The 27,849-nt window shown below is 39.8% G+C and overlaps 1 protein-coding gene and 1 pseudogene across 6 annotated transcripts in view; one reads left to right on the plus strand and one right to left on the minus strand.

Moving 5' to 3' along the window:
* HPGD (15-hydroxyprostaglandin dehydrogenase) overlaps window positions 1-21,893 on the minus strand; it is a 41,759-nt gene extending 19,866 nt beyond the window's left edge. Inside the window, exons 1-6 of one of the 6 annotated variants that reach the window (XM_089327255.1) lie at window positions 21,088-21,551; window positions 20,693-20,816; window positions 17,549-17,655; window positions 8,165-8,261; window positions 7,793-7,921; window positions 5,249-5,465 (exon numbers count right to left, since the gene is read on the minus strand). In XM_089327255.1, the coding sequence (XP_089183381.1) occupies window positions 7,806-7,921; window positions 8,165-8,261; window positions 17,549-17,655; window positions 20,693-20,816; window positions 21,088-21,180 (537 nt within the window). In that variant the 5' untranslated portion in view covers window positions 21,181-21,551 and the 3' untranslated portion in view covers window positions 5,249-5,465; window positions 7,793-7,805. Of the gene's footprint in view, window positions 1-5,248; window positions 5,466-7,792; window positions 7,922-8,164; window positions 8,262-9,726; window positions 9,785-17,548; window positions 17,656-20,692; window positions 20,817-21,087 lie in introns of those variants that run through there. The other 5 variants (XR_016229931.1, XM_002709322.6, XM_070069659.2 and 2 more) reach the window with 5 other exon arrangements.
* Window positions 21,409-27,088, plus strand: LOC100349218 (receptor tyrosine-protein kinase erbB-3 pseudogene; annotated as a pseudogene).
* The last annotated feature ends 761 nt before the right edge of the window (window positions 27,089-27,849 follow it).

A 27,849-nucleotide genomic window follows, 5' to 3' on the forward strand; every position in this document is an offset into this window, starting at 1 on the left:
CCAGAAGCTATGCCCCTTGGCATTAACCCAAAGAAGTTGAATACCCGAATCCATACAAAAACCTGCCAGAGGATGTTTATAGTGGCTTTATTTATAACTGCCAAAACTTGGAAACAAACAAGATGCCTTTCAGTAGGTAAATGGCTAGATGAAATGGAGACATCCAGTCAGCCCTAAAAAATAAAGCACTAAAAAGCTATCAAACTATGAAAAGACATGGAGGAAACTTACATGTCTATCACTAAGCAAAAGCAGCCAATCTGAAAAGACTACATCCTGTATGATTCCAACTATTTTTGATTCTAGAAATTGCAAAACTATGGAGATAGTAAAAAGATCAGTGTTTGCCAGGGGCTGGAGAGAGGTGGGGGTGAGTGGGCAGAGGACCAAGGATTTTTAGGGCAGTGAAGCTATTGAGGCAGACATCTTTAAACTATTTGTCCACACCTATAGAGTATATAACCCCAGGAAGGAACACAAATGTAAACTAGGGACTTTGCATGACAATGATATGTCTGTGTAGGTTCATCTGTTGTAACAAATCCACTCTCTGGAAGGTGCTGACAGTGAGGAAGATTCTTGGCTTGTAGGGGCAGGAACACATTGGAATTCTCTGTACTTTCAGTTGAATTTTGATGTGAATCAGCAACTACTCTATAAAATAAAATTTATTTAAAATAGCATAATTTTAACTGAATTTACAGAAAGCTTATAGCATACTGTTTTGGATCTTAGGTCTCAAGCTGACTGAGCTCAGATTCTGAATCCAGCACTATGTCCCCTTTAGAGAGGTAACTAGTGGGAGCTGTAGTGTCTTCAACTGAGTCCTAGGGTATTTACTGTCTTAAATATACTCATGTATGTAAAAATACTTAAAAACAGTTCCTGATACCTTATTATTTTTATAAAAAGTGTTATCTTGAAGCTAAACATTTTCCCTTAAGATCATCTCAAATTATTATTTTATTGACTTATTTACCTGTCCATCCACATTGTACTTTTTAATGATAATGTATCCTTTGCACCAAAATATCACACATCTGGTACAGTATCCTAACTTGGGTTTGATTTCTGAAACTTTGAAAACTGGACAGCAGCTAATCCTAATTCAAAAGGATTTAGAGGACTAAGTTCATACTGGGCCAGTGCTGTGGCACAGAGGGTTACACTGCCATCTGCAGAGCCAGCATCCCATATGGGTTCCGGTTTGAGTTCCAGCTGTTCCACTTCTGATCCAGCTCCCTGTTAATGTTCCTAGAAAAACAACGGAAGATGGCCCAAGTCCTGAGGTCCCTGTGTGGGGAGCAGGGCCCTGTGGGGAGCAGGGCCCGTCTCCCGCAACATGGCGAAATAAGTACTGAGACTACTGAGACGAGACTACTGAGACTATTGGGACTAACTCTATATGCATGAATCTCCCACCATATGACGCTGAGAGGGAGCAAACAAATCTTACACAGCTGCTTCGTCAATTAGCTGATTCCTGATCCAACCTCTGATTGGAGGAGAACTTCGTGCTCAGCATGTGGGCAGCAGAGCACGGATTGGTGGGAGAGGACAATAAAGGCGAGATAGAAGCGGTGCGGAGGGGGGGGGGATTCACTTATGCGCCGCGAGGCGAGGCGCTGCAGACATGGAGAGAATAACAAGAATGCGGACACACACCAAGTGGAACGCGGTTAGAATGCAGTTAGCACAGGAGCAAACTTGAGCGCACAACGCACAACGCTGTTTAAACAACAGCGTCCGGTCCGGTGTCATTCTCCCTCGAGCCCGCGGAGGAGAGACACCCTGCACCCATGTGGGAGACCCAGAAGAAGCTCTTGACTCCTTGCTTCAGCCTGGCCCAGCCCTGGCTGTTGCCACCATTTTGGGGAGTAAACCAGAGGCTAGAAGACCTCTCTCTGTGTCACTCTTCTCCCTCTCTGTAACTTTGACTTTCAAAGTGAGTAAAATAAATCTTCAAACAGACAAACAAAAAAAATCAGTTTAAAAAGAAGTACATTTATGTTACAAGTACGTGTTTATAACCTTTTTAAGTGCAAAGCACAATGAAGTCCTATTTTAAATGTATTCAATTCAATGTATTCAATGTATTCAATTCAAATCAATGTATTTTAAATGTATTCAATTGAAATGTGTAAAATTAATAGGATGACTCATGGTGCAGCAGTGGAAATCAATAGGTTGAATAGTTAGGCCACTCGATTACCACTTCTCAGGGAGCTTTAATAGCTAATGACTATAGAACTCATTGTCACAATAAATATGTTTTTTTAAAAATCTTGCAAATTAGTTCCCATAAGCTCAGGATAATCATGTTATCACAGTATTAAAGGAGGTTTTGTTTGTTTGTTTGTTTGTTTGTTTGTTTTTACAGGCAGAGTGGATAGTGAGAGAGAGAGGAAGGTCTTCCTTTTGCCGTTGGTTCACCCTCCAGTGGCCGCCATGGCTGGTGCGCTGCAGCCAGCGCACCGCACTGATCTGAAGGCAGGAGCCAGGTGCTTCTCCTGGTCTCCCATGGGGTGCAGAGCCCAAGCACTTGGGCCATCCTCCACTGTACTCCCGGGCCACAGCAGAGAGCTGGCCTGGAAGAGGGGCAACCGGGACAGAATCCGGCGCCCCGACCGGGACTAGAACCCTGTGTGCCGGCGCCGCTAGGTGGAGGATTAGCCTATTGAGCTGCAGCGCCAGCCACTAAAGGAGTTAAGAAGAGTATTTTCCAGTATATATATTGTGAACCTCCCATTGTTCAAGTATACTTATAGAATTGAAAAAAGATTCTTTCCCAAAGTATCAGATTTATGTTTGTTGTAACTGTAAGTTTACAAAAATATCAGTAGGGGAAAAATTATATCCACAAACAAAAAAATTTACTTTGTATAATATGAGATTGATGAGATAACTATCTATGTTTATATCTATATATCAATATCTATATTTGTACAGCATTAAAAATAACTGAAAATTTCATATACCTTTATAGAACAAATAAAAAGTCATTTAGAAAAATGAAATTTAAATTCAATGTCCACATTAATTTATCGATCCTTAACAGTCTTTCTACCAATATTTGTTAAGAATCAAGTCAATCTCATATTTTTACAGGCAGTAAAAAATTCCAAAATATTTTGTGCAAAATCTCAAATCTCTTCATGAAGAAAGGGCAACTGTACTGGATCTTTAAATGCATTTCCTTCTAAATCGATGGAAACTAAGTAGAATAGTTGGAATAAGAAAAATGATTCAACGTAAGGAAACAGAATGTGAATTTAAGAATGCCAATCCTTGTAGCTCAGCAGTTTTGTTAGCAAGGAAATATCTAAATCTCTCATAGTTTTTCTATCATCAGAAAATAAACTGCCTACCTATCTGTCTGCTTTCAACCACTACTTCTCTAACATGAGGAAGAAGAAAGAACTAATGGGGATCTATTTTTTTTGTGTGCAAGCATAAAACTGAACAAAGTAATATGGACTTCCTCATTGTATTATATTCTACACAATGAGACATCTTATCTGATGCTTCTTCCTCCACTCATTCTCATATCTGCCATTAGGTTAAGTTCTTTTTTAAAGATTTATTTATTTATTTGAGAGACAGAGTGATAGAGAGAGAGAGAGAGAGAGAGAGAGAGAGACTGTGTGTGAGAGAGAGAGAGGGAGGGAGGGAGGGAGGGAGAGACGGAGAGACGGAGAGAGAGGTCTTCTATCCTCTGGTTCACTCTCCAAATGGCCACAAAGGTCAGAGCTGAGCTGATCCAAAGCCAAGAAGCCAGGAGCTTCTTCCAGGTCTCCCAGATGGTTACAGGGGCCCAAGGACTTGGGCCATTCTCTGCTGCTTTCCCAGGTACATTAACAGAAAGGAGGATTGGAAGTGGAGTAGCCAGGACTTGAACTGGTGCCCATATATGATGCCAGCATCACAGGCAGAGGCATAACCTACTATGCCACAGCACCAGCCCATAGGTTAAGTTTTAAAGAGTGACATCACATTAAAAAGTGACATAAAGTTTCATAGCCTCTATACCTTCCACAATAAAAATCTTTATGGAAAGATAAATCCAATTGCAAATTCCAGTGATTCATTCTCAGAAAGTTGATCCTAATGTTCCACCAAAGTCCTCCTTCCTAAAATTCAGTCATTGCTTGTACTGCAGTCAGAGGAAACTGAAATGGAGTCTTAATCAATCAAAGAATATCCCTATGCATAAGAAACTAGCTTCTTACAGTGAATGGAGTCAAGGAATGGATCAGCAATGTTTGGGAACAGAATCAGGACCCACTTCAATCATGTTGATATCTTCTACAAGGCTATTAATTTCCTAATATTCCTGTCTTCCACATACTAAGAAAGCCTAAATGTTTTATCCATTCCACAAAGAGCTCATTAATAAATATTTAATCTTTTCTACTGATTCCTTTTAATTTGTGCCTTCTTAATTATTTTAGGCCAATCCAATCTCCATGGATTGGCAGGGACAACTTTACCAGGACTAAGCAGGAGGTGGGGTTCAGGGGTGACCATTGGCATCTGGGCAATTAAGGCTCAACAAAGAGAGAGAACAGTTCACTCATTCTACAACATACATTGAAATACAGCGATGTAACCACTACTAATTATCACTACATTTTTAAGGTTATGAGGCCATTTTGAAATTAGTTTTTCAGCTATAAATTGGAGGTAATTAAACATTCTTATTGAAGGGATTGTTAAAAGTTAAAGTGATATCATATAGGCAATAGTGTATCACAATGTCTGGTACTGGCAGTTGCTAAATATGTGTAAGGCCCATTTTCTTATATCAAGAGAAGTTGTAGATGGTGGTACCAACGTAATTTTCTTACTCTTGGCCTAGAGATAAAGGACAAAGGTCAGTGTTTTATCTAACCTGAAATTTCTGGTCTGTTATGGCATTCCTGTACAACTATTGTTCTTCAGACTGTTGGAATCCCAAAGACTTGGCAACTTAAATATTATGGCTAATTTAAATAGTTTGTGCCACAATAATTATTTAGAGATATTGATCTATAGATCATAGGGTAGAAACCTAGTCGTTACTTTTTATTTCCATTTTCTTTCTGAAAATCCTCAACAAATATTTAATTCAGTTGAATTTATTATTTGAAGTGGTAATTTTAGCACTTTCACCTAATACAACTTATAAATTAGTCATTATTTTAGATAAAACTTACAGCACAAATGGATATGTCATTGAACTCTGATTTAAGACATGGCTAAACAATTATTTGATTTTCAAATATTTTATTTATTTTAAATTCTGAGTAAGTAAGACCTACAACATAAAAAAGTGTCGCTGTGGGGCTTGTTTCTGAGGCACAGAGAATGTCCCTCATTGACATCAAAATCCAAGGAGCTAAGTATATAGGTAGGTAGAAGAAGGATTCGTAGGTAGACTCCTTTTCCTGTGACAATTACTTTTTCTTTTCCACTGTTTGAAGCAACTGAAGATGAAAGAGGCATATTTGACTCTTGAGGAATGACTTATGAGAGGCCAACTGCATAAATATCTGCATTAAACCATAGTTTGCTCAGCATTGTTGTTCCTTCCAACTTTTTTTAATAGTTAAGGCTGGAGGTGACAAAATGAGTGCATGCTTGTATATTGCATTCATAAACAAAAACTCATATAGAAGAGTCCATGTGGTTAAATGATCAAAACAAGCTCTGGAGCTCCGAGTTGGAGCACACCCATCCCTCAATACGCTGAGGAATCACTCTCCACTTTAACTACTCTTGTTTGTTAAATCTATTAATTACATTTGAAACTCTATCTGCGTCAGTGGTCATTACTCATTAACTTCTCTGCCCAAACCAGTGTGTCAACTTAAGCTTTAACTATGACAGGAAAAGACTGTACTGAATCTGCATGAGATGATGCGGCTAGAGCCTGGTTAAGTTGAATATTACCCAGAGCTATTCTTCAAGATAATCCCCAGTAAGAGGAAAACATCTGAGTAAGGAAGGTTTAGGAAATATGGAATAATCAAGTATTAGCAATACTTTGGTAACTCCTCAAAGACGTTTTTGGTCCTCCTACTTCTTTCTAAGTGCTCAGATTCAAGAGCATAAAATCGGTGATGTCATTTCTGAGAAAATGATGAAGACAGCAGGTAAGCAGTGGACTTGGAATTCATACACAGACAATTGGACTGAAGTTTCTTAATTCTTAAACACTAGACTATCTGTCTTTTCTATCTGTGAGTTGTCTGTTAACCTGTCTTTCCATCTGTAATCATCTCAGACCAACAGGAAAGTAGAAGAAATAAATGTTATGACTTGAATGGACTAGTGCAATCTGCTAGTCTCTTCAGGCCTCCTGGGCATTACTTTGATCTCAAGGTTACATTACTAAACCTTCATTGAAATCTTCAGTGTTTGTCTCATTTAGTACAAATTGTGAAGTTCGAAACACATCTGGGAAGCTTACCAGGGTCACAAGCCAAAGCTTGCTGTGAAAAAGATTAGATGTCCATTTTGCTTTCTTCACTAAGAACATGCTTGGCACACTACCCACTCCTAAGTATTAATCCTCTTCTTCCCTATCTCAGATATGATATTTGGGGTCATGTGTGTGTCTTTATCATGCAGATAATGCAATGAATTCATATAAATTTAATGACATGACTATTTGGGTTTTAAATTACCTTTTCTGGCAAGGTTACAATTTAATGAATATGGTAGCATTCCAAACTGCTTCTGCCTCTTATTTCCTTCCAAGGTGGAAGGTGACCTCATTTAAGATCCATAAGTAGTTTCTCTTTGTCCAATCTGGTTGATTTGTTACCCTCTCCATTTTTACTGTTTATCTTTCATGCCAGCCTCCATACCTACCATACTGATATAGCTTCCTTGTTGCCATTGGCAAATCTGGTCTCTCTTACCTCTCCTCCCACCCTGGGTTTTCACTAACATATCTTCATCTCATACTAGTTGTTAATAAATTGATTGTTCTGGATAAAGTAGTTTTGTATTGCATAGCTTAACTAAGATACTTAGCTGTCCGCTACTCCATTCTTCTTTTAGGCACACAGTGAGACTAAGACTATATTTTGCAGACTCTTTTGCAGTTAGGTGAACTACATGATCAAATTCTTCATGGCAACATGAGCAGAAATGATACTTGCTGTTATTAGATTGGAGGTTTAATGAGAGCTGCTGTCTATGCCTCCTCCATGTCCTTTTTCTCTTTTATCTACAGACAAAATAGTCCACCACTTGGAGACCCTATGTTGAAGATGAATACCTTCTATAAGCCAGATTTTTCTAACTGATATATAAAAGAGGGACATGAGACAAGAATATTGCCTTGAAAGAAATATGGATGAGAAATAAGCTTATTAGCCATGACATGTTTGAGTCTATAGGTTATAGCACTTTAACATATCCCAGCTCCTACATATGACTTTTTAAAAAATTATGAACTTTTATTAAAATCACATGGGAACAGGGATACCTTAATTTTGCTTTAGTGATTTTACTTTGTCAAAGGTGCTTTTAAGTGCTTAGAAGTGCCACAATTACCTTTGAAAAACAGTTACTTTGGGGAAAATATATATGTGTGTGTATATATATAAATATAATTTTTAAAAATAGTGCTGCACACTCTGCCTGTCAAAAAAAAAAAATAGTGGTGTAGTCCCGGTCGGGGCGCCTGATTCTGTCCCGGTTGCCCCTCTTCCAGGCCAGCTCTCTGCTGTGGCCCGGGAGTGCAGTGGAGGATGGCCCAAGTGCTTGGGCCCTGTACCCCATGGGAGACCAGGAGAAGTACCTGGCTCCTGCCATCAGATCAGTGCAGTGCGCTGGCCACAGCGCGCCAGCCGTGGCGGCCATTGGAGGGTGAACCAATGGCAAAAGGAAGACCTTTCTCTCTGTCTCTCTCTCTCACTGTCCACTCTGCCTGTCAAAAAAAAAAAAAAAATAGTGCTGTAGTGAGGTAACTTAAAATGCAAAATTTAAGATAACAGAAATAAACATATGGTTCAAGGTTTTGATGTTATACAATAGAAAATTCCAGAGAATCATAAAACAACATAGCTTCAATTTCAAGCTTCATTTGATAATAAATATACTTAAAAGATTTACTTTTATGGTTCAAATTACAGTAAGAAACTTTTACCACTAACTCAATACTTGTCCTTACCAGCCATTGATGACATATTGATAATGATGCCGCCTTCTCCTCCATTTTGCTTACTCATGTAATCCAAACCAAGGTAAGTTCCACTGATAACAGAAACCTAATCCAGAGGCACAAATGGGTAAAGAAACAACCATTATTTTTTATTGCATATTTATCCATCAACATTTTTATTGCCTTCTTAGATACCTATGGAGATTTCTGAAGTATTATCAGTGAAAGGGTTTGAAAGATTTTCCTTTTTTTTTTTTTTAAGGTTGTCATCATTAGCCCTAGATTTTCTTTTGTTTGCTCAATAGTTGTGGAACTTAATATATGTCTTCAAAATTTCACTTAGTCGCCTGAGACTTTTGATAAAGATTATGCTCCAGTAGCGTTCTATCACTTTCACACAGCTTTTCTTTGTTTCTTAAAGACTTTATTTATTAATTTGAAAGGCAGAGTTACAGAGAGAGAGAGAGAGAGAGAGAGAGAAAGAGAGGTCTTCCATTATCTGATTCACTCTCCAAGTGGCCACAAAGGCCAGGGCTGGGCCATGCCGAACTTAGGAGCTTTATCCAGGTCTCCCACGTGGGTTACAGGGACCCAACCACATGGGCCATCTTCTGCTCCCTTCCCAGTCACATTAGCAGGAAGTTAGGTGGGAAGTGGAGCAGCTGGGACCATTGGTGGCAACTTAAACCATTATACCATAATGCTATCCTTTAACTCAGTTCTTAACATCTTCCAGGCTTCTATACATATTTTCTTTTCTGAATAATGAGTACACATTTATTCCTCCTTCGTCTTAGCATCATATCCAAGGCTTTTACATTAATCTACTTGGTTTAATTTTTTTGTGTATGTTAGAACATAGAATAGTGGATGCCTTTGATTTTCTACATAGTTTGCATTTTCTCCTCTATTTTTTCTAATAAAAGTCCTATTTTGCTTTCGTGTCTCCTCTTCTCCATGCAATAAAGAGGAAGGTGATCTTCCCAGCCTTAGTGTACATAATGGTTAATTTAATTCTGTCACAAAAATGAAATTAAGAAATCCCATTCTCCTTGACAGGAGATGATTAGGAGCCAGCATGTTCTGGCCAGAGTGACCTGAGGGGCAGTCAGCTAGGGTTTGGGTATAGGGGATAGGATGTTGCTGATAATTTGTTGTTGTTGTTCTTAAGAACACCAGGATAAAAGAGTTACATTACCCCCTATTCACTGCCTTGTATGGGTTGGGTGACTGGAATGAACAATAATATTGCTATTATCTTGAAGATGAAACCAGTGAAAGGATTGCAGTTGGGAGAGATGAAAAGACACTAGGTTCTAATGATACCATAATCTGTAATGTTAAGCAGTTCTGAACTTTTTGAAGAAATCATAGGTTTTTAAATCTTGCTTGAGTGGAGATTTTCTGTTCTTGGCCACAGGGCCTGTACTGTGTTTGTCATTGAATTTTATCCTTTAGATAGTTAACTGTTTTTCTATCTACCTCCATGCAGCTATTTGCCCTGTTTTTAAATTTTTTCTGTCATTTGAGTATTCACTACTACCATCAACAACCTATGAAATGAAACTTACCTCTGAACCCTTTTATTTCCATTTAAATTGAAGAACTCTTCTGTCTTCCAGCTCATACCTTTAAAAAGAGATACCTTAATTCCTACATTTTTCATACTTTAAATACAGCAAAGAAAATGATATGTTATGAATCTAAAACTGAAGGCCTCTATCGGTATTAACCTTTTTATTTTAAAAAGCCCTTTAAGGATTTCTTTCTCTCTCTTTCTCTCTTTCTTTATTTCTTTCTTGAATAAGCTTTTGGAGATGCCTCCCCTACTTAATAGTGATTATAGAATAGAAAAGTAAATTGAATATTATATTCCCTTAAGCTATCTGTCAGTTTGATGTTAAATAGGCTTTGGGAGAATGAATAACATCTCCATGATTCCCTTTATAAAGGAAAAATAAAACATTAACTGTTTATATAAGAGGGAAAAATGTACATGGCTGAAATTGCTGAAGTCAGTTAGATTCAGTTAGTTTCTGCCCATGTCTTCAGCATGCCTGAACAGAAGTGTTGTTTACAGGTATTGGTGCTTTGCTTTCATTCTCAGGCATTTATAGCCAGCTTTGCTGACACTTGCTTTTGTGTTTCCAAAATCTATGACTTGCAGTCACATAGAAAATGTGATAATCTTTAAGCTTTATTTTTATGTTTTAAAAATTAAAATATATTTCTAGGCTTTTGGTTATAAGCTCAATAATATTTCAAACTGTTCATAGTATGCTTTGGCTATGTATGAATGATATTTTTCATTATTTGTGCTTTACTGCAGTAATTTCATCCCTATTCCAGATCACATATATATGTTCTACGAACTGTTAGATAACCATAGAATAAAATGCTTCCAGTTTACAATCTAATTTTTGGTCATTTAGCTTCTATATATATAATAGATTGACTCATTATGATATCAATTATCCAAATTGATATCAAATATCAAAAATTACAGATGTTTCTAGATACAATCACTTTTGGAATCATTACAATTATTTTAACTCATTTTGTGAAAGAAGTTAAATTTTTGTATTGGACTTTCAAAGACAAGAAGAGCTTATATCTAATTTCATGTAGAGAATTATGGACAAAATAATCTAATTAACATACTTAATCCTTTTGGTTATAAAGAGACAACTGAAAATTATACTGAAAATATTATTGTACTCCAAATCTTGTTTTGTTTCATGAATTAACCATTCTATAACTTAAAAAATGCTTTCACATATTCCCCTATACTAGAAATAATTCCCTAGTAATAAAGGTAAATGCACAATTGGTAGTGGCCTACTTTTTAACTTTCTTCTTATCATCGTCAGGTCTTCCTATCATACACAGATGCAGGACTGAAATCCGGTTCCAAATGCAAATCTTTTCCAGCACAAATCTTGAGTCAACTAATGTTTTCTATTTTAAAAATTTATTTCATTTTGTACTTTTTGTGTCGGTGTGGATGCAAACTGTTGAAATCTTCACTTAGTATAGAGTTGGTCTTCTGTATATAAAGATAATTAAAAACGAATTTTGCGCTGGTGCCGCGGCTCACTAGGCTAATCCTCCGCCTTGCGGCGCTGGCACACCGGGTTCTAGTCCTGGTCGGGGGACCGGATTCTGTCCCGGTTGCCCCTCTTCCAGGCCAGCTCTCTGCTGTGGCCAGGGAGTGCAGAGGAGGATGGCTCAAGTACTTGGGCCCTGCACCCCATGGGAGACCAGGATAAGTACCTGGCTCCTGCCATCGGATCAGCGTGGTAAGCAGGCCGCGGCGGCCATTGGAGGGTGAACCAGTGGCAAAGGAAGACCTTTCTCTCTGTCTCTCTCTCACTGTCCACTCTGCCTGTCAAAAAAATAAAAATGAATCTTAATGAAGAATGGGATGGGAGAGGGAGTAGGAGGTGGGGTGGGAGTAGGGGTGGGAAGGTGGATATGGGGGGAAGAACCACTGTATTCCCAAAGCTGTACCTATGGATCTTATATTTATTAAATAAAAGCTTTCTAAACAAAATTTAACACGAACTTATGAACAGAAAAAAAGTTTTCTATAATATTTTTTCACCACAATAAAATATTAATTTTTCCCTCAAAAAAAGAAAATAATGATACTACCCACCCCCTCCTTCCTTCTCCTTTTTTCTTTTAATTTTTGAGATGACTCACTTTCAATTTACTTTATAATCACAAGCTTAATGATCCACTGAATAAATTCTTCTTATAAGTAAAAAAATTTATTTGAATATACTAAGGAATTTCATATATGCTAGTTATATGTCAAAATTGTATTATAAATCCCACTTGAATGAGAATGAACTATTTAGGTTCATTAAAGCATGGAAAAATTAAAGAAGTACAGTACAGAATTGCCTTATCAATATCCAAGGACAAATCTAACTCTGCCCAATTGCCAGTGTTCTTTGGTTATTTTGTAAAGACTCATTCTTTTCTGAACATTCTTTATGAGTTATAAATAATGAAGCTGTAATTAATAGCACTACTGTTAGCCTTAGGCAAAGGAGAAAGCATAGAAAAACCCAATGGAAACAAAAGACTAGAAGAGGTTTAGTGTATCTCGAATGGCAACAGTGGTGAGATCAAAATGAAGAATAAAGTAGGAATAAGTTTGATAAGTAGTAAAGGTGGAAGGACAGGCAGTACCATTTGGCAGCACTGATGCATAAAAGAATCACCTGGTGGTTGGTGTGTGGCCTAGTGGTTAAAATGCTGGTTAAGACACCCACATTCCACATCTGAGTGTCCAATATCCAAATGCTAGGCTCTGGCCTCTGATTCCAGTTTCCTGGTAATACATACCCATGAGAGGCAGTAGGTAATGGTTTAAGTATTTGGGTCCCTGCCACCTACCTGGGAGACATGAATTGAGTTTCTGATTCATGGTTCTGACTCCAGTCCAGCCCTGCCGTTGTGGACATTTGGGGAGTGAACCAACATATGGGAACTCTATTTGTGTCTGTCTCTGTTTCTCTCTGTTTGTCTCTTGAACTAATTTTTTAAAAAGAAGAGTGACATAAACATGGTATGAAAACAGAGAAATGAATACTTGCATATGCAAAATAACATTTATTAGCAATATACCCAATAAATATTAATTGAATATATACTTTGTAAGGATACAAAGCAATAGTTTTAATCTCTTTGGAAGAACTTACAGTTGACTAGCATAAGATATATCTATAAAAATAATCCTAATAATATTGTAAAATGGCAGAAATGTTGTGTACAAGATTTCAGAAAAGGGTGAGACAGGTGCAAAGTTCTTTAAGTGGTTACTCTGAATATGGGCAGCAACATAAAAAAATATGAAGTACAAATGTAGAATTGTATAAGACCCAAAGAGGAAAATCATATCCAGGGCAAAGTCTAAAAAATAAAATCAGTATATAGACCACACACAAATATTTGCATTACACTTACACAGATAATCAAGTTGAAAGGACAATGATTGGTCAGACTCTAATTTACCCTTGCAATGATTGTAGGAGGGGAAGTGATATTTTTAAGTTACATATGGTTCACAAAGGTTATGTTTTATTTTCTCTATGTAAAATCAAACAAAGGTTATCAATCCCTAAAGTTAAACTAAGAAGTGGCCTATTTCAGCAGTGCTCCAAGAAAAATGAAGACTGGTTAAATTTAATGCAGGAGGCCGGCGCTGCGGCTCACTAGGCTAATCCTCCGCCTGAGGTGCCGGCACTCTGGGTTCTAGTCCCAGTTGGGGTGCCAGTTCTGTCCCGGTTGCTCCTCTTCCAATCCAGCTCTCTGCTGTGGCCTGGGAGTGCAGTGGAGGATGGCCCAAGTGCTTGGGCGCAGCACCCACATGGGAGACCAGGAAGAGGCACCTGGGTCCTGGCTTCGGATCAGTGCAGTGCGCCGGCCGTAGCGGCCATTTGGGGGGTTAACCAATGGAAGGAAGACCTTTCTCTCTGTCTCTCTCTCTCTCACTGTCTAACTCTGCCTGTCCAAAAAGAAAAAAAAAAAAAAATTAATGCAGGAAGGCAAAATCCAGGAAAGTTAGTTTTAAGGATAGGGGTTACAATAAAATTTCTCTGATCTTTTAGAATTTTCAATTTTTAGAAGATATAGATATGTTTCAACTTAGAGGAGGTACATATTCACATAGGCAATATAAAAGCAAACATTTCCTGGCCGGCGCCGTGGCTCACTAGGCTAATCCTCGGCCTTGCGGTGCTGGCACACAGGGTTCTAGTCCCGGTCAGGGCGCTGGATTCTGTCCTGGTTGCCCCTTTTCCAGGCCAGCTCTCTGCTGTGGCCCGGGAGTACAGCAGAGGATGGGCCAAGTACTTGGGCCCTGCACCCCATGGGAGACCAGGAGAAGCACCAGGCTCCTGCCATCGGATCAGCGCGGTGCGCCGGCCACAGCGCGCTGGCCGCGGTGGCCATTGGAGGGTGAACCAACGGCAAAGGAAGACCTTTCTCTCTGTCTCTCTCTCTCACTGTCCACTCCGCCTGTCAAAAAAAAAAAAAAAAAAAAAAAAAAAAAAAAAAGCAAACATTTCCTCCCAACTAGATAGAGGCAGAAGATTCAAATCTTGTACATTTGTGATAATTGCCTAACTACTTTTCATGTATCTTTAAATTAACTCTAACCATTGCACACTATTTGTGACAACTATTTCTCAGAGAAAAGACACAGTAAGCATGTCCATTATGAGTTCATTGAATATTGGAATCTTGTCTATGATTATATTTGCGGCTATTACTCACAAAGCTATTAAAAGTATTGGTAGAGAAAACTGCCTTGCAATTTGTGCTTTTGGACTGGTATGACTTGACTAATAAAAATTCTCTTCACTTTATGTGGTTTTGGAAAGTGGCATAATTTTATAAAAACATATTCTTTAAAATTTCTGAAGTTCTCATTTGGTTGTCTTTTCAAATTTTTTATCTTATCAAGCAATCAAAGGTTATAATGGGTCTTAATAAACCAGGAATAACCACTGTAGATTAAAAAGTAGTTTTCATTTCAGCAGACAAAATTTAAAGCTATTAAGTAGATTTAGGGAAGAACTGAAAATAATTTTTTAAAAATGTAAATATGATAATAAAAATAGATAAATAAAAATAAATGGCCTAAATTCACAAATACAAAAAAGGAAAATATTCCCAGCAGTAATTTTAAAAACACATCTCATAATATATTGTCAGCAAGAGACAGATTTAACATAAAAGATCATGTATATTTTCAAAATAATAGAAAAACATATACATAGGTAAATATGAATCAAAAGAAAATGATGGGATATTAATTTTATACCTTGAAATATAGAACAGATTGGCAGCATCATAGGTGGCACATTGGGTTATAACTTTTTAAAAAATAAAGACCAATACTTTTTAATGTATACCCAGAATATTATAGGTTTACTATACAGAGAGTCTAAGTTGACAGAATTTCTACAAGAGGTGGGTAAGCTCTTGTAGAAACAGATCAAGACTATAAAAGCAAGTCAAGTATAACTGACTTGAATTACATAGAAAGAGAGATATCATGAGAAAAGAAAATCACAAGGTAAAATTTATTAACACAGAGACACAAGTTTAATATTTAGATATTAAATAATAACACTCAATGGTGTTTTAAAAGCTATGTATCATAATAAAATAAACTTTAGCCAAGAGATGTATTTATGGTTCACAGTCTGAAAATATTTCAATTTATTTTACTACATTAAATGCTAAAGTAGAAGGAAATCATAAAATTTTTTAACGTAGGGAAAAAACCATCAGATCTCTCCAAACATATATTCATACTTAAAATTAGAATTCCAGAAAGATTTTGAGGAAAGCTTGGCAAATAGTTTTTAAAGATATTTCAGAACTAATGAACCAATAATACAGAAGTTGCATTTTCAAGAGAACTGCAGGAGAGTTTTTGTTCTGTAAAATAGTACATTTTGTTCTTAAAGGAATTTTAGGAATCTGTCAAGTTTGGAGAGCAACTCTGCACCCTCATCAAGCCTCTCAGATTCAGCTCCTTTTGTGAGGTAGTTTAAGTTTCATTATTCCACCAAGTTAGTATAGTGAGGTAATTACTCATGGGAGTTTCAATTTAAGCCAGACATTTATTGAACAAACATTATCATCAAGATATTGTGTTGATTACTGAGAGAGAAACAAAGAAAAACACAACACAATTCCTATTTTAATGGAGTTTGTGATCCTTTAGAAGCATATTATGAAGTAGAAGCCACTCCCTGTACATTTATACACACATAGTAGCCACATCCTACTTTAAACATTATATTTTATACTTTGAAAGACTAATGAGAATGACTTTCCTAAGAGCAATCCCAGGACAACTCATCAGACATTTTGTTTTAGATAAGTTTTATTGAACTCTATTATCTTACATAAAGAAGGTTCATAAAAGGAGAGAAGCAACAAGTTTGTGATGCAATGGGCAAGACAAAAATTTTTTTCTTACCTTATTATAATTTAAGTAAGAACTAAATAACCACCAAACATTATGGAAATTATACATACACAAATTTCAAATTTCAGTATAAAACTCTTACTCACTACAAACTTCAATGACCACTTTAACTTTGTTTTCTATTACATTCCTAGAAGTTAATTAAGATTTATGTTTTTAAATAAATAACTTAAGGTGGGGCTTGGCAAACTATTTTTAAGGGTCAGATAGTGAATATTTTAAGCACTGTATGCCATTGAGATTCTGTCACAGCTTTGAACTCTGCCATTGTAACATGAAAACAGCCATTGACCATATATAAACAAACGATTATGGTTGTGTTCCAATAAAACTTTATAGATGATGAAATTTAAATTTTAAATGCTCATATATTTCCTGTGATTCTTATTTTGACTTTTTCAGCCATTTTAAAATGTAAAAATCACTTTTAGCTTGCAAGTCCTATAAAAACAGATGGCTTTTCCCATCCCAGCTGCTCCACTTGGAATCCAGCTCCCTGCTAATGTGCCTGGGAAAGCATCAGAAGACAGCCTAAATCCTTGGGCCCCTGCACTCACATGGGAGACCCAGATAAAGCTCTTGGCTCCTGGATTTGGCTAGGCCCAGCCCCAGACCTTGCAGCCATCTGGGAAATGAACTGACAAATGGTACATATTCATCTCTCTCTCTTTCCCCATCTCTCTATCACTCTGCTTTTTAAATCAATGAAAAATTACATCTTAAAAAAAATGGGGTGGTGCTGTGGTGTAGTGTGTAACGTCGCTGCCTACAGTGCTGGCATCCCATATGGGTGCCTGTTCAAGTCCCGGCTGCTCCACTACCAATGCAGCTCTCTAGTATGGCCTGGGAAAGCAAAAGAAGATGGCCCAAATTCTTGGGCCCCTGCACCCATGTGGGAGACCTGGAAGAAGCTCCTGGCTCTTGGCTTTGGATAGCTCCAGATTCTGCCATTCTGGCCATCTGGGGAGTGAACCAGCAGTTGGAAGACTTCTCTCTCTCTCTCTCTCTTTCTTAACTCTGCCTTCAAATAAATAAATAAATTAAAAACAAAACAAAACAAAACAACAACAAAAAAAACAGATGCAGGCCATCTTAGCCTGTGGATTGTAGTGTGTGAACCTTGAGTTAAGCAATCACTGATGATTTTCTTCATCTTTCCTTTTACTATTTTAAGACAGGCTCATTTTCATAATTAACATTCAAATATTGTACTATTTATAAAAGGAAATGCATGCTTTTTTAGCTTATTTAGGTTATAGATTTGTTGAATGTAGATCCTTGCTTTGTTTCAATTAATATTTTATAATATTTTACTTTCTTTATAAGTATCATGTTATTAAATGATTTTAGCCAATAAACATGGCTAAATAGCTTACCAAATTAATTTGCAGAGTTTTTTCCCAGTTTTTCTCATTATTTACTCCAGCGTTATTGACCAAAATGTCCAATCTTCCAAAGTGGTCTACAACTTTTCTAAAAGTATCTAATTGAAAAAAAAAAAAGACATTAGAAAAACATTCTTATTTTCCACATACACATTTAAATTACACCCTATGCTATGAAATTAATTTTTATTTACCTAACCTTGTTGTGAAAATTACACCTGAAGGCTGTCACTTAAATTTTGCTCCTCACTATGTGGCTTGTGGGCAAGCAGCATCAACTAGAAATGCAGAATTTTGCATCATGGATCTACTGAATCAGAAACTTTAATATAACCTTAGGTAGTTTGTATGTACATTAAAGTTCCATGATTGTTGATGGAGTAAATTTTAGAGAACTGAGAACTCTAAGCTCTTTGAAGTCCATTTGGCCAGCCATCATCTTTCTGTCCTCAAGAGGTGATGGGAGCTTTGTAGCTTTCACCATGACAAACAACCTTTCTTACTAAGCTATACTGTGTTGATAAAGTTTTATATTAGCACAGATCTTTTTGTGGATTCAGATCCATTAAGATCATTTCAGGGAGTTTTGATATTTTGTTTGTTAAATAAAAGTATAGTGTTTAAATTAAGTTGACTTGATTACGGAAACTTCAATGTTTACTATTTCACTTTTTTCTCAGTTTCACTAATATTACTATTGTATATTACTAGTTTGTAAAAAAAACCACTATGTTCGACCAGGGAAAAGTTTATATCAATTTGAGGCCTGAATGTTATTTACTACATTGTCCAACCACATACCCAATCCTTGCAAATCCTACTTAGCCAATTCAAATTAGGCTCTACCATGTTAGTATTGAGTAAATTATTATTTATTAAAGCAGACTTTTATGTAGTTCTGATTTTAAAATTTGACCATTCATTTTAGTTCTATTATTTGAGACTACAGAATACAACTGTGGTTGTTCTTCCATAGGACAGAAATGCATACCCAGGTCTCCAGATTAACATACAAGTTCCATGAACAAAGAAGGTCAACACAAAGTGAACTTGGATAGAATAAAATTAATGGAATTAACAACTAACAAATTAATTTAGGAAGGCATGAATTAATCAATACTCAAATGGATAAACTACTATGCAAGTTATTCACTAAAAACATTGTCAAGACTTACTAATATGCACCCTTCATATTCACTGTACTGGAATGAAAAATAACAATAAAAAAACCTGTTTACTTTTTCATGGAATTTTAAAACTGTTTCTTAAGATCTCAAATTGGTTCCAGAAAAGGTCATCCAGGGAATACTAATTTTTCTTTTTCTTTTTGCATTTCATCTCAAGTATGTTTCCCTCTTCATAGGTCCACAAAACAACCTCATTTTATAGAAAATCAATTTGTTATATGTATGCCTAATTTTTCTTTACTTTTCTTTGATTCTCATTCTGATCTTCACTACATTCCTTACATATACTTTGCACTTACCGATGTATAATATGCACTCTTCCTGTGACATGACATTGAGTTTTGGGCTCATGTGATAAATCCTCTAACCGTAGGTGACATTTATATCATACAGCACTCTTTATAATTTACCTAAATTCCCTGCGCTGCAATTTGTCAATGTGTAGAATGTTATGTTTAGAGTTTCTTCAAAAATCTTCCCCCCACCTTGTATTTTAACAATTTCAGTGTAACATTTTCAAAGATGTAGGCAACATTAAATACTAAAGCCAAAAGAATCAGTGCTGTTTTCCTTTGATGCACATAAATGCTGGTGTCCAGGCAAATGTGAATTTCTCATGACCAACATGCCTTCTCCTGGTTATTTATTATGTGTCTGAGTTTCCTCCCCCACAATCACTTATTCTCAAGGAATATGTTTATAGCCAAGGTACTCATTTTAAAAACTGGGAAGCAAAGCAATGGAGCCCCTAACAGTGGCCATATGTGAGACGACATACATGGAGAAGAAATGGCCTTCACATGATTTACACTGTCTCTATTTCCATCAGAATAGATTCGACATGATTTCATTCTTGATTCAAAAACATCATGTGCAATCAACATAATTGTCCTGTGGCAAAATATTTTCCACTAGCACTGTGTTCTTTTCCTGCTTGTAATCTATGTTATAGATTTTTATCAGCATTTTCAGATTTTAATTATGCAATTTTCTTTAAAACAATTTCTCTTAACTATAGGTACACTCCCTTCTAATACACTAGTCCATTTTATTCTCCTATAGAATACTTCACAATTTTAAAAGAAATTCACACCTCAGTGTCATTCTAACAAAAGGAGCATCAGAATGACTTTTAAAGAATTTTTCTGATCTCTTGAATAAAAATGAACTTAACAATTAATCTGGTATTCTTGGAAAAGATAGTGAAATATAAGCATTTTATCTTTCTGTTTTCCTCTGAAAAATGATTTTTGATGCAAATCTATTGGATTTCCATATGAACAAGACTGTTTATTGTCTCTGCCAATATTGTCCCAGATATTCCACCAGCGGATTGTTCTATTTTAAGTGAGCAGATAGAAACAGGAAAGCATTGAGGAAAGGCTGATAGAGACTTCTCTTCCGCAATTCTAACGTTGTATAATTATTATTGTTATTATGTTAAAGTACCATATCACAGGGGAAAAACCGGAGCAAACATCTGGCAAGGCCGTGAGGATGATCCTTGAATTTATAGCCTAATGCGCTTAAAAGAAAAACGCTGCCCCCACTTCACTGGACTCTGTCTTTCCAGTTTTCTGGGAGAAGTTGTTTGCCACAGTCCTTTAGCTTACTTTAACTTTCCAAGTTCTGTCTGTACTTTTAATCACTCAATAATTATTGTAGCAGCGCTGTCTTTGCATACACAGTTTTGATTACATTATGTAGTGCCAAATGACTAAAATGAAAGGATTTCTCAAGCAGTCCTGCCTTCTCTTAGTGTTTATGGCTCTTGTGTTGTTGGTGGGTAAAATAACAGTCCAAGCTGTCTTTCTGAGCTTAAGGTAGCTTGCTCTCCAGGAGGTAGGGCCCTGGCCCTCCGCCCTGGCTGGTTCCCTGGCTGGCTGCCTTCCGGTTGCTGCATGCTCCCAGCGTGTTCAGAGTGCATGCATCGATTCCCCTGTCTTACCTCTTAGTTGCTGCTGGTCAGCCACATCACACTGGATGAACAGAGTCTTCTGGGGTTCAAACTGCTCATCCAGGGCGGCTTTACACTTGACACCTGCTTCGAGATTCCAATCCACCAGCGCTACCTATTGGGCGACAGGAGAGGAATGGAAGTCCCGTGCAGCCCACGAAGCAGACGCACAAACAAAAAACAGATAGCAAGACGCTCCCCCTCTTGGACCTGAAACGCTGCAATTAAAGTTCGAGTTCTCCCGCAGCTGCTTTTGCGGTCTGCTCAGCAGCGGCAGCTTCTGCAAGGGGCAAGGTGGGCACGCTGAGCGCAGCCTCGGTGCCTCCTTGGGGGGGCCCCTCGGGTGGCAGGACGCGTGTCGGGGTCGGGGGGACAGCCGCGCTTACCTTGGCTCCCTTGTGCAGCAGCGCCTCTGCAAAGGCTCTGCCTATGCCCTGCGCTGCCCCGGTCACCAGCGCCACTTTGCCGTTCACGTGCATGGTGAGGCAGCTGCTCTGGCTGGCGGTGGGCGAGCTCCGCGTCTCCGCTTGGCCGCTGCTTTTATGGCCCGCGGCGCGCGCGTGTGCAAGCCCGGCCGGGCGCTCTGCTGCCAGGGGGCGGGGATGAAACTGTCAAGCCAGCTCCTAGAAACCCACAACTGTGTCACCTGCCCCTGAACGCTCCGCGGCGCCAAGCTTCGCGATCTTTATCTCCTGGATCCCGGACCAATGCCTCCGCTCTGTGAGTGTGGCTGTCAGCTGCCGGAGAGGCAGAAAGTTTGTTTCTGAGTTTCCTTCAGTGCTCTGAAGACCAAGCTGACAGAAAGGAGCAGAGACAGGCTTGGGAGCTTGGAGTCCTCCTTCTGTTCCCCAACAAGCAAAGGACAACAACAAGAAGTCAAATTGTGGAGATGTTGCTCTTCTTTCTCACAGTCTGAGTTCCCATCTCAGGACCCTTGGGAAGGGGATGAGGGACGTCGTTTTTAAGTCAGTGGCGTTTTTAACAAGCTTTCAGGGAGACTGGATATGAAACCCTGCATCCTATCGCTTCTAGAATCCTCCTGTGTGTCGTTGTAAGGGTGTCCCGCAAGAACTGTCATCCCCTCCAGGAGGACTCCCAGAGTCTGCGCGAGCCTGGGGAATTGCTGGTTCAATGGAATGTTTACTGGTTGAATCACACTGGCCCCGGCGGCGGCTCGCAGCAGAGAGTGGGGACAGAGGTTCCTGCCCTCCAGGAACTTGAGTGCTAGCCGTGTCTTGAGAAAGGCATTCAGGAGGAGCTACTCCGCGGACCCGGTCTCCTTTTCTCCAGTGATCAGCCACAGGCTCCGACTGTAATTCTGTCAGCTCAGCGTTAATTTCGTAAACAAGGAATTCTAAGCTTGGAGGGGATGGCGCTTGGGCAGAAGAGTGAGACCAGGAGCAGAAAAAATTTCTTCCATGTAGGGTCTTTGTTGGCTTGCAGAAGGAGACATGGAAGGGATCAGCTAAGCAGGGAAGGGAAGTTTGGGGTGGCTGTGTGAAATGTATGTTGTTGATAATCCACCGAAGCAGAAGTCTTCAAACCTGATTTGAAATCGGGTCTTGAAGGAATGTTGAGACATTAAGACAGGAAGATAGATATTTTCATTTTGTCATGATAATTAAAATAGTCACACAAAGAGTAACCTGAGGATAATAAATACATTTATGAAGGTAACAAATTCCAGCATGTACAGGACAGAGAAGAACTTCCCTCAGGAGGGTACTGCCAAGCAGAAAAGGGCAGCCAGAGTCACCCAGGAGCAAGTGGGGGAAGAGAGTGACAATACTTACGGGGGGAAACAATGTGAAGAATAAAGGAGTGGTTAATAACACAAAGTACTCTGATGGACACGAGAGAAGAAAGGATGGAGAAATGTTTTGAATTTGTCATGAAAATAATTAGTGTGAGTCAATTTAAAAGGTATAGGAACTAAATGGTTGACATTTGAAGAGAAAATGGCTAGTGAGAAGATGGCTATTACTATAGATTCAAGACCAGCTTTATATGGCAGTGTATAGACTGAACAGCAGTTGGAATGAGTAGAGGCGACTAAAGTTTTCTTCTAAGAATGGGCAGGAGGATAGACTCTGATTAAAAGGCTGGACTCAAGGAGGATGAGAGCTGAAAGAACAGGAAGCAGGGGTGAGGAGTGAGAAGTTGCAGCACAAGCATTGGATTCAGACAAAGGCACTTTGGGTCTTATCTCTGCTACTGACGTGCTGTGTGACCTTGGGCAAGTTGCTTCAACTCTGCACGCCTCAGATTCCTTATTAATAAAGCAACAGTTAGGCAATGCATAGAATGCACTATCTTCCTGATGTAAAGTAGTAACACAATAATGCTAATGGGAGCTAATTATTTTTTGATTACTAACAAATAATACATGTGAGATACAAGTAGTGAAAAATGTGAGGAAAAGTGCTTTGAGCACATGGGCAGGATTGGGATCTAGGGAAGAGTTAGCATCCCTTAGCCCTTTTCTTTCCTCTCAACTTCCATAACAGCCCATGTCTTTATTCAGACCCTTAGACTTTGTCCTGTGATACAAACAACAGTTAGCCTCCTGATTTCTCTCTCTCTCTCTCTCTCTCTCTCTCTCTCTCTCTCTATATATATATATATAGCATCCAAATTTCTTCTTCCATTCAGCTTTCTCAGCCTTCTCACAAGAAGTTCTAAAACAGTCCGATCATATTTAGACATTCTCATGTTAAATCCCTTAAGATTAGGGAAGGCATTTGCCACAGCAGTAATTATTCTGCTTGGAACATCTACATCCCGTATTAGACTGCTTGGGCTTGCAGCTGATTTCGACTTCCTCCTAGTGTACATCACACCCTTGGAGGCAGTAGGTGATGGCAGAAGTAGTTGGATTCTGCTATCTACCTGGGAGTTGTGGATTGAGTTTCCAGCTCCTGCCTTTGGCCTAGCCCCAGTTATTGCTAGCATTTTGGGAGTGAATCAGCAGATGGGAAATCTCTGTGTCTCTCTGTCTCTGCATTTCAAAATAAATACACAAAATCCTGAAAATCTCCTAGCTCCAGGAAACTGTATAATGAGGGGTTCTATGTCCCATATAGTTCTTGAAATCGCTCTTTATTTGTGTTCTAGGAACCATTGTCAGTTACAATTTACTCCACTCTCCAAGCCTTCAGACCTTTGCCATACAATACCTACTCACCCGAGTATCCTTCCCCTCCCATCTTCCTCACCTGCTTGCCTCCTCAGCTGGCAAATCTGCGGTGTGAGAACACAAATCACATCATGATGGGTTTACTATTCCTCAGCGTCTGCACAGTGGGTTACGTCCTTGTCTCTGGTTATCTGCCAGGATCCAGCACAAAGTCACCAAAGTGTGTGCTCAACACATGCTGAATGAAGGAGAGTACAGTTAACGCGAGATTAGAAAAAGTGGGAATTTTCCCTAGATGATGAGATTTCTCATATACTGTGATTATATCTCTATATAATAGTGAGATTAAAAAACAAATGTTGTGAGGGCCAGAGGCCCTGGGAAAGGAAGGCAAGGGTTCCCTGCTCACATTCCTCTCCCCAGCCCCTCAGGCTACCTGAATACACAATCCTGGCCTCCCCACATGCACGACTTCAGTGTTTTTCCCAACCTGACGACCATCAGAGGCAGAAGCCTCTACAACCAGGGCTTCTCCTTGTTGAACATGAAGAACTTGAATATTGATGTCTTTGAACCTCCAACCCCCGTAGGAGATTAGTGCTGGGCATATCTTTGTAAGTGTCAATTGGCAGTAGTGCTGCCACCATTCTCTGAACTGAACCTAGATGCTCTGGGGGCCTGAGGAACAGAGACTTGACATCAAGCATAATCAACCATGCAGGGAGTGTGTGGCAGAGGGCAGAGTGTGTGACCATGGTATTCCCTTGGGGGATGCTGGGTCCCAGACCCCAGTCAGTGCCTATCCTGTGGAAACTACAGCTGAAGAGGTGTCTGTGTGACCCATTGCAGCTTTCTGAATGGGGAGCCTCGTGAGTTTGCCCATGAGGCCGAATGCTTCTCCTGCTACCCGGAATGCCAACCCATGGGGGGCACTGCCATGTGCAATGGTTCGGGCTATGATACTTGTGTTCAGTGTGCCCACTTTCAAGATGGCCCCCACTGTGTGAGCAGCTGTCGCAGTGGAGTTTTAGGTGCTAAGGGCTCTATCTATAAGTATCCGGATGGTCATAGCGAATGTTGGCCCTGCCATGAGAACTGCACTCAGGAGTGTAAGGGAACAGAATTACAAGATTGTTTAGACCAAACACTGGTGCTAATCAGAAAAACTCATCTGGCATGGTTGTGACAGTAGGATTGGCAGTGATTTTCCTGATCCGGGGAGGGGACACTTTTCTCTATTCAGAATAAAAGGGCTGAGAGGCACTACCTGGAATGTGGTGAGAGCATAAAGCCTCTGGATCCAATGAGAAGGCTAACAAAGTCTTGGTCAGAATCTTCAAAGAAACAGAGTTGAGGAAACTTAAAGTGCTTGGTTCCAGCATCTTTGGAACTCTTACACAAGGGTGTGTGGATCCCTGAGGGTGAATCCATCAAGATTCCAGTCTGGATTTAAGGTCATTGAGGACAAGAGTGGACAGTTTTCAGGCCATGACAGATCACATGCTGACCATAGGCAGCCTAGAGCAGGCCCACATCACACAGCTGCTGGTACTGTGCCCAGGGTCATCTCTGCAGCTCATCCTTCGATACCTGCCTCTGGGTTCCCTGCTGGATCCTGTGAGGCAGCAGCAGGAGTTGTTTGGGCCACAGCTGCTACTCAACCGAGGAGTACAAATTGCTAAGGACTTGTTTTGTCTTAAGAGCATGGTATGGTGTACAGGAACCCAGCTGCCTGCAATGTGCTACTCAAGTCACCCAGTCAGGTTCAGGTGGCAGATTTTGGTATGGTTGACCTGCTGCCCTCAGATGATGATAAGCAGCTCCTACAGAGTAAAGCCAAGACTCCAATTAAGTGGATGGCTCTTGAGAATGTTTGCTTTGGAAACTACACACACCAGAGTGATGTCTGGAGCTACAGTGTGACGGTTTTGGAGCTGGTGACATTCAATGCAGAGACCTTTGCAGGACTGCGATTAGCAGAAGTACCAGACCTATTGGAGAAGGGGGAACAGTTGGCACAGCCCCAGATCTGTACCGTTAGTATCTACAGGATCTTGGTCAAGTGTTGGATGATTGATGCAAATATTCACCCAACCTTTAAAAAGCTAGCCAATGAGTTTACCAGGATGGCTTGAGACCCATGGTATCTAGTCATAAAGAGAGAGTAGGCCTGGTGTAACTCCTAGGGCAGCACCCTCTGCTCTGACAACCAAGGAACTGGAGGAAGTAGAGCTGGAGTCAGAACATGACTGAGACCTAGACTTGGAGACGGAAGATAACAGCCTGGCAGCCACACTAGGCTCTGCTCTCAGCCTACAGGTTGGAACTGTTACTCAACTACATGGGAGCCAGAGCCTTTTAAGTCCATCATTTGGATACATGCCTATGAATCAGAGTGTTCTTGGAGAGACTTGCCAGGAGTCTGTAGTTCGTGGAGGTAGTGCCCTTATCTGGTTTCTCTGAACCCAGTGCTGTGGGGCCACCTGGCCTCAGAATCATCAGAAGGTCATTTGACAGGCTCTCAGGCTGAGCTCCCAGAGAAGGTGTTGGTGGGCAGGAGCCAGAGCTGGAACCGCAGCCCATGATGGATGGGAAATAGTGCCTACCGTAGCACCATAGCCTGCTTATGCCCATAACCCCTTTTGCCCCACCAGGGCTAGAGGAAGAGGATGTCAATGGTTATCTCATGCCAGATACACACTCCAAAGGTACTCTTTCTTCCTGAGAAGCTACTCTTTCTTCAGTGGGTCTCAGTCCTGTCCTGGGTTCTAAAGAAGAAGATGAAGATGAGGTGTATGGATACATGAACCAGAGGAGAAGACCCAGTCCGTCTCGTCCCCCTCAGCCCAGTTCTCTTAAGGAACTGGGCTATGAGTACATGGATGTGGGATCAGACCTCAGTGCCTCTCTGGGCAGCACAGAGAGTTGTCCTGTCAACTCTGTGCCCATAATGTCCACTACTGGCACAACACCAGCTGAGGACTGTGAATATATGAATCAGCGATGTGGTGGAGGTGGCCCAGGAGGGGATTATGCAGCCATGGGGGCCTGCCCAGCAGCTGAGCTAGAGTGTGGAGAGATGAGAGTTTTCCAGAGGCCTGGTCACCATGTCCCCAATGTCCGTTATGCCCTCCTCCAAACTCTCCGTAGTCGAGAAGCCACTGACTGCCTGTGAGCACCCTGATTACTGGCATAGCAGGCTTTTTCCCAAGGCTAATGCCCACCCAGAGAGCACAGGCTCAACTCCCTGAGGCACTCAGGGAGCATCTGATGGCAACTAGTTCCTCTAGACGGAACCCTTCTTCTCCTTACTCCCTTTTCCTCTCCTCCTTACAGGTGTCAGCCCCATTTCTTTAGTCCTAAACAATTCCATTCACCATTTGGAGGTTTTAAACCCTTTGACACAAACTTCTTGTGGTTTGTAGCCAGCTGTGCATTTTCTTCTCTTTCCCAATCCAGGAGGGAGAAGGTTTTCCTGCTTTGTGTGCTTTCCCAATCCCATTCCTCAGGACTCCCTGGAGAGGATTATTCTCCGTATCCCTTTTGTTAGTATGAGACTCAGATGTGCCAGATGTGCGCCTTTGTTTCAGAGGGTTCTAAGGAAGAGGACAGGGGCAGTTCTGGCAGAAAAAAGTAAAAATTGGGTAATTTTGGCACTCTGTAAGTATTGCAAAGCTTAAAATTTTGTAAAAAACGGTTAGGAATAGATAGTTGCTATTGACTATTTACTGGGAGCCAGGCATCATGCTAAACTTTACCTACATTATTTCACTTAATCCATTATACTCCTTACAATTGTGTTGAATAGAGATGACCTCATTTTACACATATGAGTAGTCTCTCACCCCATCCTCGGGGGCTAATGTTCCAAGAGACCTCATGAAACTGCAGATACTACCAAATGCTAGAATTCAATGCCCTTCCTTCTTAGCTACTTACCATGTGCTATAGCCATAACTTTAGCATTCTGTGGTATAACAAAAAAAGTAGCACAGAATTCTTTTTCCATTTC

This window comes from Oryctolagus cuniculus, chromosome 2, assembly GCF_051225735.1.
Source record: "Oryctolagus cuniculus isolate XC-2025 breed Fujian yellow rabbit chromosome 2, ASM5122573v1, whole genome shotgun sequence".
Taxonomy (NCBI): domain Eukaryota; kingdom Metazoa; phylum Chordata; class Mammalia; order Lagomorpha; family Leporidae; genus Oryctolagus; species Oryctolagus cuniculus.